The following is an 18448-nucleotide window of genomic DNA, read 5'->3' as shown; positions in this document are numbered from 1 at the left end:
GCTAATTTTTAACAAAATAGATCACTTACAGCACCTTTATGATATATGATAAATATGAAGGAAGCTTTATTATAATTATAATTATAATTATAATTATTTTTTCCCTTTCGTTATTAGATTTTACAGCCTAGGCCACGTAAAGGTTCATTTGATGCTCTTCAACAGAGGGGGCGTGTCGCGCTCGTCTGCCACACCTGTGTCTCTGTGCAGAGAAAATGAAGCAGCTGAAGGTTCAGGTTGCTGTCAACGAGGCACAGTCACACACTCAAGTGTTTTCTCCTCCTCTGAGGTTTTGCTGACAAGATTTATCAGCTCGTTATTAGGCCACCAAAATATCTCAACGTTTTAGTTTTTAGTGGTGTGAAATAATTTTAATTTGGAACCATGGCGAAAAAGAATAACCCCAGAAAGGCTCTGAAAAAGTTCTTCTCCAAGAGCGACGCTAACCTGAAGGAGTCCGTTGATGAGATGGATAAAAACATCAACGGTGGAGAGAAGAAGAAGTTCAAGTTGTTCAAATTCAAGTTGAAGTCGAAAACCCCCGCCGACCCTGAGAAGCCAGCTGATGGGGACCAGGTGGCCAGGTATGCTTGCTTGAGCCTTGAGTCAACACGTTTCTTTAAAAGCTTGTGTCTTGTCTCCGCGTGGAACAGCAGCACTGCTGGCTATGATAATGCCATGCACTGGTTTAGCCATGGTTCACATGACGACGCTCGTATCTATCATGACAGTCATGTTCATGGCTCAGTGGCTGGCGTTATTATAGGCTGCAATTAGCCCCTTTCGGGACCCTACGTAAAACTTTTCTGATATTTTGTTGAGTATTACGTTGGGTCCCTGCTCACTACTGTATTTTCGTATGGAAATTCCTATATGCGGAAGTGGAGATTCTCTCTAAAATAGGACCCGCGGCATGTGACGGCATTATTTTCCTTGAGTTATTCTGAATTCGGTAACTTTAAGTAGCTATACATCCAGCTGCGAATATCTCCTGTGGCGCGGAAGCCGTTAAGTATTTTTAATCTTTGTTTGACCGATTTGGTCGCTTTATTTCTTCTTGTTTGTTTACCGTTTATTGTACCGCCTCCCGGTGTGCGGTTGGCTTGTGAGGCTACGTCCCTGCCTCTGATCTGCTGTGTCATAGCTATAGCGCCACTAGCTAGCCAGATAGGCGGTACAATGAGGTGTCAATAAACAAGGAAGGAAAAGAAGAATCCAAGCTTCCAAATCGGGCAAACATATATTAAAAATACTTAACGGCTTCCGCGCCACAGGAGATATTCGCAGCGGCATGTATGGGTACTTATACTTTACATATTCAGAAAGCCTCATACTGAAGAATATCGTCAAAGAGCGCGGGGAGGCGGTAAACATGTAAACATGAGCCAGTAAATGTTTTAATCAGGTGGCATGGACGACGTGGAACAGGACCCAATGCACTGGGTCGAACAAATGTCAGAAACTTCAGTAGCATTTGGGTTCTGCTTGGAGGGCTAGGCTGCAATGCAACCTACAGTAGCCTAGATATCTGCATTAAATGCACGTCTACCGTAGGCTTTTGTTGCTTGTGGGGTCTACTGACTGTTCTGACCCGAATACTACCACTCAGTACTCACTCGTGTTTGCTTTCCCCCTCTTGAACTCGTGTGAACTTACAGTATTGACGTTTATAGCCCTGTAGGCTAGCCATAGGCCTATACAGGTTATCATGAGAGAGATGTTGGTTAATGGTTTTGCTACATCAACATCATTTTTTATTCAACCTTTTTCATTTATTTCCCAGTGTTCACTTAACTTAAAAATGGAAACAAATTGACTCATATTGTTGCATTAGCTGGAGCCCCCCTGCCCCCCCCCCCCTCCAAGGATGATAGGATCCCTGTGGACTTTTGAGGTAGTTTTACTTAACGTTGAGAACCACTGGGCCTACAGCATGCATGGGCTTAGCCCTCCAAGCAGAACCCAAATGCTACTGAAGTTTCTGACATTTGTTCGACCCAGTGCATTGGGTCCTGTTCCACGTCGTCCATGCCACCTGTTTAAAACATTTACTCCATGTTTCGCTGCTCCCCGCGCTCTATGACGATATTATTCAGTGTGAGGCTTTCTGAATATGTAAAGTATAAGTACACATACATGCCGCTGCGAATATCTCCTGTGGCGCGGAAGCCGTTAAGTATTTTTAATATATGTTTGCCCGATTTGGAAGCTTGGATTCTTCTTTTCCTTCCTTGTTTATTGACACCTCATTGTACCGCCTATCTGGCTAGCTAGTGGCGCTATAGCTATGACACAGCAGATCAGAGGCAGGGACGTAGCCGCACAAGCCAACCGCACACCGGGAGGCGGTACAATAAACGGTAAACAAACAAGAAGAAATAAAGCGACCAAATCGGTCAAACAAAGATTAAAAATACTTAACGGCTTCCGCGCCACAGGAGATATTCGCAGCTGGATGTATAGCTACTTAAAGTTACCGAATTCAGAATAACTCAAGGAAAATAATGGCGTCACATGCCGCGGGTCCTATTTTAGAGAGAATCTCCACTTCCGCGTATAGGAATTTCCATACGAAAATACAGTAGTGAGCAGGGACCCAACGTAAAACTCAACAAAATATCAGAAAAGTTTTACGTAGGGTCCCGAGAGGGGCTAGCATGGGCTGTGGTTAGGGTGACCAGATCCAAGCTGTTCATTTGAGGGACAGATGTATCGCTTGTGTGGGACGGGATGCAGTTACTTATATGGCCTTCCCACAAATGAAACAATATCTTTGTATGTTAAACAGTGTTGTATCCTATTCAACAATGTTGTACCCTATTCAGTCTTCTTGACGAGACTGCATGCTCTCACTCTGGTCTTACTGGAGTAGTTGTCTCCACCAGGCCGAAGGCATGTGGGGAGAGTATGTTTTGCACTCCGTCCGTCCGTGTGTCCGTGTGTGTGTGTGTGTGTGTGTGTGTCCGTGAACAGCTAATCTCGGCCACCGTTAACCCGGTCGATGCCATATTTTGCACACACACTCCCTGGATGCCAACCATGAACCTCTGCCCCAAACTTTCCAGAACGGCCTGTTATAGCGCCACCAGGAGGCCGCTTTGTGCAAAACAAGTTTTTCAATGCCATATTTTGCACACACACTCCCTGGATGCCAACCATGAACCTCTGCCCCAAACTTTCCAGAACGGCCTGTTATAGCGCCACCAGGAGGCCGCTTTGTGCAAAACACGTTTTTGCACAGTACACCTACAGATTTTGTCCAAACATCACGCAAATTGGTACACAGTCTCTCTAGAGCCATTCAACGAAACGGGTCTTTCAGATTTATCAGACTCCATCCTGATTGGTTAAGATTGGCTTCCAAAGTTCACAGGAGTGCTCAGTTTCAAACAAAATGCTGCAAATCATGAACACATCGCGTGATTTCCGTGAAATTGTGCACCCACATTCCCACTAGGCCGAGGACGAAATGCCACATGAACAATTTCAACTCAGCCTCAAGGTGGCGCTATAACTGGCCGAAAAGTGTTTTTACCTCTAACTGCACGGATCTGTGGATAACCTGGGGGAGACCTGTGCCCGGAAGGGCACTTTTTCTAGTTATGATATGTGATGAAATGAGGAGAGTATATTGAATTTGGGTTTGCCAGGGTTTTATGAACATCATCTCTCTGTTGAGCAACAGTTAGTATGTGTTGAAGGTCTTCTGCCATGGGCTTTATACATTATAGGTCTTGTTTCGTGCCTTTTTCTAACTGTTTAGCAAAGATGATACAAAGATTTGGATCCAATATTCCATTTTGGTAAAATGTTAAAGATACACTTCAGAATTTGTACATTATCTATGTTGTGCATTGCGCACACAATTTTTAGGCTATAGTATATGTGCAGTAACCATATTACAAGTGATACTAATTAAGTCTATTTTCCATTCTGGTGAAATAGTGTCAGGGCAGGGTTCTGCTATTGGGTTAGGGTTACTAAATGCTGTCAGTTTATGAAGAAAGCCACATACTGTAGGCAATAAGATGCAGGTGGAGCCAAATACTGTAGTATAACTTGACTGTAACCAAATAGCTGTAACCAAATAACTCTACAGAAATGAATACGGTAACGGTCAAATGACTATCTCATATTGACATTCAGATATTCTCTTCTAGAATGTAGAGGTATGTCCTGGCTTCAGTATGCCAAGTTTTGAACCTCAGAGCTTCCATTGTGAATCTACATGACTTTAAGTGCCTCAACCCCCAGACGGACAGGCTTTAGTTTTAGTTTGGGGTGTATAACTTTATATATCAATTTCACCACTTTTGCAGTAAAATATGTTTTCACTAGAATCCATTTCATGTGTGGGAGGCCTTAGAGATGAGGAAAAACTATGTTGTGTCTGGTTCTACCTCCGGTAGGGGTATCTCCAATTTTTGGGGCCAATGTCACTAGCCTATTACCGGTAAATTGCTATTTAAATGCCCTGTGTCATATTCAGCCATTATCTACAATGAAGTTGTTTGATGATTAAACACTTCTATATTTGTTATTTGACTGGGCTCCCCCATGGCTCCTATGCTAGGTTTTGAGTCTTTCCCCCCTCTATATCAAATCTCTTCGCCTCAAATAGAAGATCTACAAGCTCACAATGTCTTGTGTTGTGACACGTTGTGAGCTTGTAGATCTGCTATTCACCGAATGTTGACCCCTAAAATAGGGTCCAGGGTTTACTTAAATGTTCCTTTTTAAAATTCAGTGTTTGATTTCTCAACGTCCTATAATAATTTCCTGTGACTCGTAGTGGAAGACTGGACATTTTAAGCACATTTTGTGTGCTACATTATTGTCCAAAGATGTGTTAAACAAGTGTTAAACTAGGAATCTGTATGATTACTTACCAGTCATATCATGATTGTAGCCTACTTGACGAAACAACTTGACAACAAAAGCAATTTAAACTAAATTCATACAGTGTTGCTGATGAGTTCTTTGGAAATAATCTGTTAACCGTCTTCCTGCCATTGCCGAAGCCCTTCGGCAATTGAAGCATTAATTTGATATTAACGCTTGCTGCCATTGCCGAAGCCCTTCGGCAATTGCGCTTTTATAGTGAATATGATTGATCAAGCCATAATGCTACTCACGTTAGCCGGTTAGCTAGCAATGTTGTTAGCACTGCACTGGATCGTTCATATTAATTCACCGTCGCCATAAGAATCCATTCTATCCGTTTCTTTCAATCGCCTGTATCTCCTATTCCTTGTCCCAGATGGCATTTTTGGTCAAAACAGCGTTTCTTTGACGGCACGAGCCGACGTTGTGGAGTGCTAAAATGTACCGGCATGATTCGATCATGTAAACAAAGGTTGTCTTGGCAACGTAAAGCTGGCAGGGATAAGCTCACTTCCGGTTGAGGCAAAATGTGGCTTTTCAAAATAAGAGCTCAAATTAAAAAAATGCTGGCATGAATTAGGTCCTAATTTCTCAATAAATGGCAGCAGTAAAAGGGTTAATTTGACATTTCCACACTAATGGTTGAATTGAAGAGAAACGGATGAGCAAAGCTCATTCCTGAATGGCAACATACCCAGACATTATGTCCTGAAACATCTTAACGGTGAAAAAGAAGAAAAGGGCTGCACACTCGTAGCCACAATGCTGGAAATTTATTTAAGAAGGTTTCTGTAAAATACATTTCCAGCATTGTGGCTACGAGTGTGCAGCCTTTTTCTTCTTCTTCATTGTTCTGATGTTCATCGCCTTAGGCCTTTAGTACCGGTACCTCCTCAATTCTGGTGTGCGCCCTTATCCTGCTTGTTTATCTGAAACATCTTAACCACATGAACCCTAGCATCCCTAAACTTGTTTGTATTGTGAGCTTGCAGATCGGCTATTTTCAGTGAGGAGATTTGGTGTCGAGTGAAAATAGTAGCAGACAAAGTATCGAGCCCTAGATAACACCTGTCAACTATGTAAAGGATGCTGGCTAAGACATGTCTCAAGACCTGAGGCCGATTCTATAGAAATTCTTAGTAGTTCTCAAGATCTTTTAAAAATGTAAAAAAATAGGAGATGTAGTACAAGCTGTGAGCTTGTACATCTGCTATTTTTCAATACCCAAGGCTAAAATCTATGATCATACAGATGCTTTCCTGGTCTTAATGGGTTAACACATTAAAGCCCAAAACACACTCATTGAGTTGCAATGAGTTGCATTGGTGTGGTCTATCTTAAATACCGTTTTATCCCAACCCGACCCTTTGGTGTGGTTTGGGCTTAAGACTCCGACTCCGACTCTACAAATGTCATTCTAAAAAAAATGTTGCTAGTGTGTTATCAATCATTCTCAAACGTTTTCATGTAAAGGATCCCCAATTTTTTTTATTTGGTCGCAGACCCCCCCAAAATATTTTGTTCTAGGGACCCCCAGAAGCAAAGATTTGAGTTATAATGTTCACTTAAAATTATATTGATTTGCACAATTTTTTAAAAGATTTTTCTGAAATAGCAGATATGTGAGTTAGCTTGTATATTGATTTTGAATAGCCAAATTATAAAATAAAACGAATAAGAACGATTTGTTAGGTAGTTTAGTTAGTAGTATAGTTTATTTTTTACCTATGTATGTGTCATAAATTAAAATAGAGAAGTGTGTGGGTGGTGTGCGTGTTTTGGGCATGTAGCCTCATGTAGTGTTATTAAAAACATCAAATTTTTTCATACTTTTGCCAAAGGGTTCTGTTGCAAAACATCATCTGTGGAGTCTATGGGAGAATGACATTTTGTTAAGACAGCTGTTCATCAACTGTAAATGTGGTTTGTCCTGACCTGTCCTTGTGAATTATCCCAAACTTGTCAGTAAAGCCTGTTCTCTTTGAAGGCATTCCCTGCCTGCTGCCCAGAGAGCCATGGGACTTGAATTATCAGCCATAAGGTTATGAGAGATGGCACATTCTGTCTACAGGTGCTCCGATCAGCTTTTTTGGTCCGGTCAAAATGTTGAGATGGGGGTCCATGGACAAATTCAAAATTTGGGGGGGGTCCTTGATATGAAAAAGTTTGAGCACCACTGATATAGAAACATACGTTTCAGAAAATTGTTAGGATTTAGAAGACATTTGTAGAAGAATCGGTCTTAATGGTTTAAGACTGTAGTCTCAGATGTTTTATTCAGTACTGTCTAACACAGAGAAAGGAATGAACATACTCATACACACTACAACACTACCACAAATGACGAGGTAATAGTCACATGACCGGGCAATCAAATCCTCTGGATCCTGTGGTTACAAATTATCATTTGACACCTGTCGTTAAAGTAAAGAACAAACATGAAAGTTCAAAGCACCTCCGTGTTTAGATAAACAAAGTAGTGGTACATGATCCTGTAGCACTGCACGCACCTTCTGTATGCATCTTAACAATAGTTCTACTGTGGGCCAGTTATCGAAATTGTCAATAGCAATTAGCAAGACATTTTATACAGTACTATTGCCTATACCTGGCACTGACATAGGATATTCGCAATCTTTTCGAATGATCACTATTAGAGTCAAATTGTGTTTAATTGGTATGAATGATTCTCCTTCCCTCAAAAGAGACGATTCAGCCTGAAATACAACTTAAATCCAGTAAGGACCAGATGTTTTTTTTGTAAAATACTTTTAATCTGGAATTTTTATCAGTTAAGGGCTTGCTTTTTCAATGTCTGTGGAAACCAGTCCATTGCTCCACCCAGACAGTATCTGCTTTTTTTATGCTCCAGGTTAAGGTCAGTGCGTCTGTTTACCTTTCACATGCTGTCAGCAAGAATGTCTTATCTGTCATCACTAGAACGCACTGTGCTTCCACAGGAGATGAAACACTGTTCTATAGGCTATATACCCTGTAGTTATCCCTTATTTAACCACTTTAACTGACATCCCAATTTCCAGCATGTCTTGTGCTAGACAGTGAGACTGTGGTTTGATTCCTCAGCCTCCACAGTGCACATGGTTTGGTCGAACACGATTGGCTGCTATAGTATTGTTGCGGGGAAGCCAGCACGGGCAGGGCATTCACGGCATTCAACTCCTTCAAGCTGTCTGTTGAGCAGGGAGTGGAACTGGGGTCGATGGCATATTCTTACTCACGTGTTACGCCTCCCGGTGAAACACCACACTGTCAGGTGAAAATAAGTGGTTGAAAACAGAATACAAGACACAAGACAGTTCATTTGAGGTAAAATGCCCCCAAACCAAAAACCTCAGTATCTTCAGATTTATGAATACTAACTCTAATGAGTGCACTGCAGTATCATAAGTTCAACACAGGGCCCTGAAAGGAACCTGTTAATCTACAGTACGCCTACATGTCTGTGTGCGTAATGAAACTATCAGTCAAATATGCCACACTAGCTAATTGTACAACTTGTTGTACATGCTCGCAGTATATGTTAGAAGTCTCATTCAGAAGTCAGTGAAACATAAATGTTGTCCATCTGTCATCATCTCATGGAACAATGTGACTCGCAGTGGGTCTTTGTCTGTGTGAATAGTTGGATACTAAGTTAAAACTGTAACTACCGTACATGAACAGAGCTTGCTACATAATCCATGCACTCTGAAATCAACATTCAAGAGCCTCACAGATTGTCCTTGAGAATTCAAAGAGAAAGCACAAAGTATATGACCTGTACCAAAATGTATTTGGATTGAATAATTCTCTCATGTGGAGGCTCAAAATATCACTATTTGTGAAGATATTGTGAAGATATCAAATTATGGGGACGACGAGAATATTGGAAAAAGAAATCTTTCAAAACATTTGCATAAATAGACTATTTCCGTTGAGTGGCATGGCATTCAACCCTGGTTGGTATAACCCGGGCTTTAACATTGTCACAAGAAGTTTTATTGCTGATGGGGTTTCTTAAGTCCACACCGGGTGGAGGGGTCACATGAAAACTACTGTACGTAGTACAGATGCTTGCTAAACCTCTTCTCAGGCCAAGCAGCTGCATAATTGTCTCGCCTTTGCGATGAGTGATTGGTGATGGCCTTGGTATCATTGTACGATCATACATAACTGTGTGTGTGTGTGTGTGTGTGTGTGTGTGTGTGTGTCACCTGTTGCATGGCATGCACATGGATAAATACCGGTAAAGCTGGCACAGTTTATAATGGGAACTTAAATCATGTTGTTTCTGGCGGTTGATATTTTATTGTAATGATATATCACCCTCTCCCCTAAGGGTGCAAACATGCCATTAAAGGGTTCTCATCCGGCATGCATGCAAATTGACGGCAGGCTGAAAGTGTTTAAAGTGAAAGATGCAGCATGTTCAGTCCTACCCATATTTGTTTGCCATTTAACTCCCAAAGTGAGACAACCTGTTTGTATCGAGCACCTTTGTGCCACTCCTTTGAATACAAGACAGGTGAATGTGTCTATTTACTCTGTACATGACAACTTATGCAGACATGTTTGTTGATTGATTGATTGAAACCTTTATTTATTCTCGAAAGAGCAATTGAGGTTCTCCCTCATTTTCAATGCTGACGAGATTACATACAGTATATAAAACACAAAACAAATCTTCATGTAAGGCATAGACATATTATATAGACAATGAGACAAAACATAAGTTAAAAACAGTTACATATTGAGGTAGGGAGGTTCAAAAGCAGGTTATTAAATTGACCATAAGATATTGGGGTATGTTTGCTGTAAAGTGTTCCATGTGGTTTGGGCATCGAAGCAAAAAGCTGACTTTCCTAGTTCAGATTGTACGGATTGGACCTCTAGTTTCACTTGAACGGGTCTGGCGAGTATTTATTTTCCATTTTAATAGCAACGTGATGTATGATGGTAGCTTTCCATCGATGGCTTTAAAGATGAACTGGTGCCAGTGCATGGTTCTCCTCTCAGAGAGGGAAGACCAACCTACTTTATTATAACATGTGAGTTAATGTGCTCTTGGAGTTGCACTGTACTTACCCTTTTCTCACTGTTTTTATTTGGTTAAAAACGGGGAAACGGGGGATATAGGTTTTGGGAGTAACGTGCAGCAACGGTATTGGGAATCAAAACCAGGACACGGTGGCTGGCATCAGAGTTTATGAAATAGGTGGGTGCCTTAACCACTCAGCTATCGGCACCCCTAACTCTGAGGATTTTAATTCATCAGAGTTTATGTAGTAGGTGGGTGCCTTAGCCACTCAGCTATCGGCACCCCTAACTCTGAGGATTTTAATTCATCAGAGTTTATGTAGTAGGTGGGTGCCTTAGCCACTCAGCTATCGGCACCCCTAACTCTGAGGATTTTAATTCATCAGAGTTTATGTAGTAGGTGGGTGCCTTAGCCACTCAGCTATCGGCACCCCTAACTCTGAGGATTTTAATTCATCAGAGTTTATGTAGTAGGTGGGTGCCTTAGCCACTCAGCTATCGGCACCCCTAACTCTGAGGATTTTAATTCATCAGAGTTTATGTAGTAGGTGGGTGCCTTAGCCACTCAGCTATCGGCACCCCTAACTCTGAGGATTTTAATTCATCAGAGTTTATGTAGTAGGTGGGTGCCTTAGCCACTCAGCTATCGGCACCCCTAACTCTGAGGATTTTAATTCATCAGAGTTTATGTAGTAGGTGGGTGCCTTAGCCACTCAGCTATCGGCACCCCTAACTCTGAGGATTTTAATTCATCAGAGTTTATGTAGTAGGTGGGTGCCTTAGCCACTCAGCTATCGGCACCCCTAACTCTGAGGATTTTAATTCATCAGAGTTTATGTAGTAGGTGGGTGCCTTAGCCACTCAGCTATCGGCACCCCTAACTCTGAGGATTTTAATTGAATCATATAGCATTATTTATTTTCATTTAGCCCTCTAGATGCAGTTTATTTATTTCCGATAACATGCATTGAAATGCACTGCAGGTGCAAACACAGGACACGATCCATGCTTGAACTGTTAGTCTCATGAACACCATCGCTGCAATCAAACACTTTTGTTGCCAGCTACAGTAACTTGTATGATACTCTACTATGCTGAAAATAGCAGATCTACAATCATACAACGTGGTGCGTCACACAACACGTTGTGAGCTTGTAGAGCTGCTAATTTTGGCACAATACACTGATATTAAGGATGGTGACAGAGTCAGTGATGCAGAATTATGCACAGTACTGGCACTGCATGAGGTCACACAGAGATCTGTTTCTGAAAGAAGTCATTCTTTCCAGATAGTTTGACCAGCTTTAACAATAAGTTACCTCGATGATCATGTATAGCACAAAATAACAAGGCCTCATTTTTCTTTCAGGTTAATTTTTATAGTCTTTTGCTGAATGTCTCTTTGTACGTGTGCTTCCACAGCGCTGCAGAGTCCCGTGGTGCAGCCAGAGATGGAGAGGCCTGGGACGACGTCCGCAGTCCTGACGGCAACAAGTCAAGTCTGTACGCCACTGCCCCTAGGTCAAAGGTCAGTTGGAGCCAGCTCTAAACATTATTGAGCCCTGTCAGTTCACAGGGAGAAGATAAAAAAACCTGAGGGTTTGTGTATTTTTTCAAATGGAGTGGGCTGGCCCCACAGCCCACACCTCACTTAACCTTCCCCCTTGTTTATTGACTTTATGACGAAATATTTCACATGCTGGTAAAGACACACGTGATGGCGTGGCACAAACCGGCCTTATTGGAGTAAACCGTGGAACATGTGACGGGAGATGCAATAGTCGGTAATATACAATACATACTTGATAATCTGCGTCCAGTTCATCTTACTGTTATTGGTGATATCACTAATGTTTACAAAAACGAATATATACAGTACACCTCCCCTACCCCTTCTCAGTATAGTTTTCTCTGCCAAATGGAGCCATTATCTCCTCAGTTTACTCCCACAGTGTAAAGCGGTGTATGCATAGGGGAGAGGGCGTGCCGTGAACACGATGACACCCAGTGACCCACACACCTACACTCTCACAGTGCCTGAATGGTTTTCACAATCACCAGCTAAAGCAGACCTACTGACCCTTGTCAGTTCCCAGGGATTAGGGCTGTCACGGTGAAAGGATTTTAGTTGACAATTTATTGATGCTATAGAAATATGGCATTTCTGTTAACTTCATCCAGCTGTTTTTATACAGATCAATGGAAACAATTTCTAATTAGTATGCAAAGTCAATTCACTCCCCTTCCCCAGCATACCATGTTCTGTAATCTACCATACACATGTTTTAGCTCACTGTTGCCTGGCCAGTTTGCTATGATCCCCTTTATATATGCTGTGCGATTATGTACCTTGAAATACCATTATGTGTTAACTACAGTATGGCTTCATCAAGATACAGCAAATCGTATTTTGTGATATTATTTTTCAATTTATTGACTTAAAACTGGCAGTTCTATCCCGTTTATAGTGATTTTAAGGCAACCACATGAAACTTATATTTAGCTCCATGGACGGGGGCGCCATCTTGTGAGGAACGCCGCTGTTGCGATTCAACACTGACCACCAATTCACAACTATACATACCTACATATATATACCTATATATATTCTTCAAGCTAAATCAATTACAGTAGTGCAAAACCTCAAATAAAATATTTTTGTGGCCAACATTTTTTAACACATGAAAACAGATGTCAAACAATCTAATCTATAGTTTTATTTATTTTCATTTGACACATTTGGAGCTGAATTATTAGGTCCCTCAGCGTGCCTCCCTCAGCAGGCACACCTCCAATGTCATGCTATCCATTTTTTAAATATAGATCCATGAACGCCACACAATACCCTCTGGATGAAACCTAGCTGTGTCCATATCCATTCCGTAGGACAGGATATGTTAATGTACTGTATGTTAATCCATTCCGAAGAATGCACATAAAGTGCACAAAGACCCGCACCGAAGTCTGACATCAATATCTGTAGAGGGCGCAAATCCACGGGTTCATGTACTTTTTATTTGCATTGTAATCCCCATAGGGGGATTTTAGATCGCCTCGTATAAGAACTGTGTTTGAAAAATAAACATATGGATATGAAGAATCAACTGACTGAGAGAAAACGCTATTGTTACTGCTACTGAATTACCGGTAGTTACATTTTTGCTAGAAACGGATCGTTTGTGACTGACTGTCACAAACGATACAGAGACACCCCCCTGACAATAACGCAGAGATGGCTTGTTTATTTTTGGACCACAATGCTTATAAGATACGATTTTAAGATGACCCCATAGATGGAGATTACTCCGTAGAGAAATTACTTACTACAGTGGATCATCGTATATGAAAAACTATGGAGAGATCAATACATATGTACAATACATACATATGTACAATACATACATATATCAATGCATATGGGTGATTTGATTTGATTTGAATTGAATACATACAATACACCTCAATATATTCAAAATAAATTTCTTATTTTTTGTTAAGGTTTTTTCACTTCTCTACTCAGGCACTAGGACAACCTCCTGTCCGAACACAGCCTGATTGCATTTTGTATTCATTTATTTGCCGGAATGGATATGTATGGTATAGGGGTGCCCCGAGCCCATACATTTTGAGAACCACTGCTTTATGTTTTCTTACCGTCAGTCGTTTAAAAGCTACTGGAGGCCTGTCAGAACAAGAATATTGCTTGCAGGAGATATTTTGTGAGATGATCAGAAAATGGCCCCCTGTGACTGTATGAGTTTGGTGTCATCGCTAACGGTAGTTGCATTCCTCCGTTGGTCTACGGCTACACACAGTACACACCTCTCCCTGAGGCTCCTGCTTGCATAACTATGACCTAACGATAACATACATCATACCTACACACATGAGCACACATGTATCCATATACTATGTATGATATGCACACAGTACTAAAGCCTCTGCCCGTATATGGTGCTGGCTTGTTCTGACATCACAATGATTGTTCTGACATCACCATGTGTTCTGACATCTGCATAAATTCCATATTTGGGCATGCCTGACAAAGAACGCCATATATGGGCATAAAAGAGACACAGACATAATGACTGGGGAGGGCATGCATTTCCAACGTTCCAAGTAGGCCAGTGCCCAACGGGCACCACTCAATAGACCGCTCTAGTTATGTAGATGATATGAAGCAGATGTTAATTGAACACTTAAGCATCCGGTATAGTTTGGCATATAACTTGATCACATTTTTTAACACAATTTGGAAAATTGTCACCTACAGTATAACATGCCCAAAATAGGGATGCCAGGTTGAAAGTGATATTGAGTTTTCATTTTCAGCACTAGAGGGTGCCAATTTGCAGCAAATCAAACATGGCACCTTGCATATAATATATATAATATGACACCAGTGGAAGCTTGTGCCTTTTTCACCATTCAGGAAATGGAGTACTGCATTCTTGTCAAAGCCTGGGTCATAAAGAATTAATTTTAACAGCATGTCTCCTCCGAGGCGAGCCGTGTAAAAGATGGTCAGTCTGTGTGTCCAGAGCCAGCAAACTGCTGGATTGATCAGCACCAAATGTCTGATTGAAATAATCAATGTGGTATTGATTTCCACACATAGAATAGAATAGACTTTTATTTGTCATTGCACACAAAGCATACACTGAGCATACAACGAAATTTCTAGGGATTACTTTCAATTACTAGAGTTATGGACACTTCTTTGTAAACCAATCCTTATTCCTTATACCATACCATATGAAGGACTACCCTAAAGTCTTTGCATTGGTTATGCAACGCTACTATTTTTTAAGAAAGAATTAAGGGAAGCTCTGCACACTCAAATCTGTGCACAATCAATATATTTATTTGCAAGCTTTCGGTCTATACTGACCTTCATGCTGCTATTTTTTAAATGTCCTGATTGTTTCCACACAGTTTCACCAGACGTATCGGTATCCGATCAGTAGGCCAAGATATCCGATTGTTTAGATAGTCTGAGATCCACGCCGTTCCCATGTCGCTTCTTTTTAATCGCTTATAAAAACAGGCAAGCCTGGTTAAATGCCAGAAATGCCAGTGGGCATGCGTGGGTGAATTCTGTTTAATGTATATAACTGTGCACCATTATGTCTTAACACAGCATTATCTGCATGGCGTGCATGCATTTTAACCTGAATCACTTTGAGGCTGTGAATTAATTGCTCGTAGAATTGCTATTTCATGTTTTTTTTTAACATTTTTTTATATCTTTTAAATACTTTTAGGAAACACTGCTCTATAAAGAAGCCCTGCTTCTTTCATTTTGGTGTAATAACTAGTTTAAAAACAAGATTTAGGTATTCTTTGTGTCATTTTTACTTGTAACTTTACCCTAGTTTGTTAGATGAGCAGAGTAATAGGATGTAAAGGATTAATAAGATCCCAGGTATTTGTCCCACCAGTAGAGGGAGCCAGTGCATTTCTCTTGGGCAGTGTCATGTTAATCATGTTATGACAGCTTAATAGCTGTCATTTGTATAGCTGGCATGAGAAAAAAAAAACATTTCTTCTCTACACTATTTATAAATTTCTGTTCGCTAGAGGGAATTTGGAAGTGCAGTAAGCTAAACATAAGTCTGTATATGTTTGTTTGTCTGTGTGGATAGACCTGTGCAAGCACACATGAGCATGTACAATGCATGCCTGTATACTGTTGTACATTGTGTGAAAGTATGCACGTATTCATAGATAATAACGCCAATGTATAGGGTCAGGGTGCCATTTGTTTACATATCTGTGAAGTTGTAAAGTCAGATGGTGAAGTGGTGAGGAAGGGTTGGACTTCAGTCAATAATTATCAATCATAGTCCATGCCAACAGTAGTAAACCTTCTGCCTGGATTGAAACACTAGTTTGATTGATTGATTACTTTATTAGTTAGAGATGTAAACGGTACAGAGTACAGTCAAACACTTGATACAAAATGATCACCAAAATGTTGCCTTGTTCCCTTACAATCTTATAGGCCACCAACCCAACCCTCACCTAAACTCTGTAATTAACCTCATTGGAGATCTGATACTTATTCTATTATGACACGCCCTGTTCTGGGTGTGTAATAATAGGCAAACATTGGCCTATCTTCAGTAGCAGATCGGTGTGTCATGATGCCACACATTTTTAGCTTGATGTTGATCGTGTACATTTCCGGTTACAGGCTTTAGTTTAGTCATACTATTGATCCGACTGTCATTAGACCGACAACCTACCTAAAACCCTGACCTAATCCTAACCGCAAGCAGAGGAGCAGCGCATGTTCGACCGCATGTCTGACCGTTGTTTCCGCATGTCGGTCTGTTGGTGTGTCTAATCTGCGTGTGCATGCCACATTTCCACTATTTGACATATAGGTTTTAAGTGATTAAGAATAGATGATGGCTACCTGTGATCTGAGATGCTAAATCAGTTGGTAGAACATTCAAAAAGGCAGCTGGACATGAACAAATATGATGTGTGTATGTATGTATATGCATCTGTGCCTGCCTGTCTCTGCTGTATGTAGTATCTCTGTCTGTCCTTGCAGTGATCCAATGATTTCGTGTGTACGGGTTTGCAGAATGTGGTTTTCTATAATTCACAGTTTGTATAAGAGACAAAACGGAGTAAATCCGTCCATCCACTGCCACCTCGACTTGAATTCCACCTCCATTGTTGTCTTACCTATTCATAATCCCCTAACTCTCTATCAATAAAGAAGGAATTCCTACCTGACACACCCAGATGAAAGTCTCATCTGCACTAAGCAGCAGCCTTATGTGTCATTGTCTATTCCACGAAAAACACATGTCATTGTTCAGCAGAATTCCTTCACGCTTATCTTTCTTATCGGTTACATGAACATGAACAATTAGTTTCATTAGTAATTGCTGTATATGAAATGTTGTATTGTGTGAAACCTCATTCCATGGGTGTACTCTTAACCGTGTCTCCCTCCCTCTCACGTACATAATCTCATTTTATCAGATTCAGACGGCATGCTTTTTATCTGTCAATCAACTTGTCTCCCAGGCTAAAAGGTAAATGAATCACGTACAGCCAAAGTTTAAAATGACAGGTGCTGGGCAGAAACAAACCTCAATATAGATGAGTCTGCACACTGGATCAAGCTCCAGGGGTATTTTTTTAATTGAAATTACCACCCAGGTGACATTTAGAGCCTGGTAGCACTTCTCCAGACTTCTGAGAATCTGAGGAAGAGCTACCAGGCTCTTCTACCAGACTCAAAATGTCAAAAAAATATCTGTTGAGCTTGATCCAGTGTGCAGACACTTGGCTGCATCTCATCAATTGAGATTGGGGAAGCCTGGTTGCGGATCGAGGGTTGTGGACACTGTAGTCAATATTGTTAGTGTTGTCATTCTAGGTATTACTTTTCTTGCTGCCTCCCACACTCTTTCAACACCACATGGTAGAGGCAGATTGCCTTCCACCCTCGAACCTGATTCTGCTTGTGGTTTCTTTCTGTTAAACTGGAGTTTTTCTCAGGCCAGACATGTGAATCCCTTGACTCCTTCAAAACCGCTCTCAAAGGGCACCTACGGATGGCTGCAATTCGAAACTGGCCTCTGTAAAATCTGAATCCCCCCCACCCCCCCCCCCCCCCATTTTCCCTCACTGTATATTGTATCTTTTCCCTTTTTTGCTTTCCATATGATGAATTCCTGTTCTGTACTTTAGCTACATAGAAATGTCTATTTGTATGTCTCTAAATGTCTGTATGTCTTTAAATGTTTTGATGAATTGAACAATGTGGACCCTGTTGTAAACAAGTGTAATGCTTAATTGGGTCGTCCACTCACAGTTGACAGTCTTTGTATTGAGTTTGTGCTTAAAATGTACTGTAAATTCTACAAACTGTTAATAAATATTTCAATAAAAAAAAACCCACTGTTGCCAATTGCTTGCTCTATATGTAAAGTGTCTTGAGACTCCCTGTTATTTGACACTATAATCAATTTTAATAATAATCAAAATACACCCACGGCTGTATTTTTCCACTAGGCAAAAACATTTCACCCACATCTTTGTGTGGAGTAATTTCTGTTTGTTGAATTGGAAGCAGGGTGTCTCCCTGATTCTATTAAAAAAATGGAGTCATTTCTGTTTGTTGAATTGGAAGCAGGGTGTCTCCCTGCTTCTATTCTAAAAATGCTGACCCACAAACACTTGTAGAATGTCCTTCCTCACCGCATGTCCAGCTTGTGCACCTCGTCACTCATCTGTCGTCTGTCTGTCTGTCTGTCTGTCTGTCTCTCTCTCTCTCTCATACTCTCAGGGGAAAGGCTTCAGCTACTCAGAGTTGGACCTCAGAAAGCCGAAAACGTTTGGTTCCTTCAGCTTTGGCCTTAGAAGGAAGAAGAAGAAGACTGAAGAAAACGTCTCCAAGAGCACCATTGGCCTCCACAGCCCTGCCACCAGAGAGCAAGACAAGGTTGTATAGTTGAGTTGTAACAAGCTGGAATTTTTCAGTTTGCTAATGGAGCCTTTT

At 41.1% G+C, this 18448-nt stretch overlaps 1 protein-coding gene across 1 annotated transcript in view; it reads left to right on the top strand.

Moving 5' to 3' along the window:
- Positions 1-337: 337 nt before the first annotated feature.
- crybg2 (crystallin beta-gamma domain containing 2) overlaps positions 338-18448 on the top strand; it is a 65542-nt gene continuing 47431 nt past the window's right edge. The window contains exons 1-3 of the mRNA XM_083788712.1: positions 338-584; positions 11344-11449; positions 18236-18391. Coding sequence (XP_083644838.1) covers positions 385-584; positions 11344-11449; positions 18236-18391 — 462 coding nt within the window. The 5' untranslated portion in view covers positions 338-384. The remainder of the gene's footprint in view (positions 585-11343; positions 11450-18235; positions 18392-18448) is intronic.

Source organism: Protomyctophum parallelum (assembly GCF_964188405.1).
Source record: "Protomyctophum parallelum genome assembly, chromosome: 1".
NCBI classification, from domain to species: Eukaryota; Metazoa; Chordata; class Actinopteri; order Myctophiformes; family Myctophidae; genus Protomyctophum; species Protomyctophum parallelum.
The sequence above is the reverse complement of the archived record's forward strand: the minus strand, read 5'-3'. Positions and strand labels throughout refer to the sequence as shown.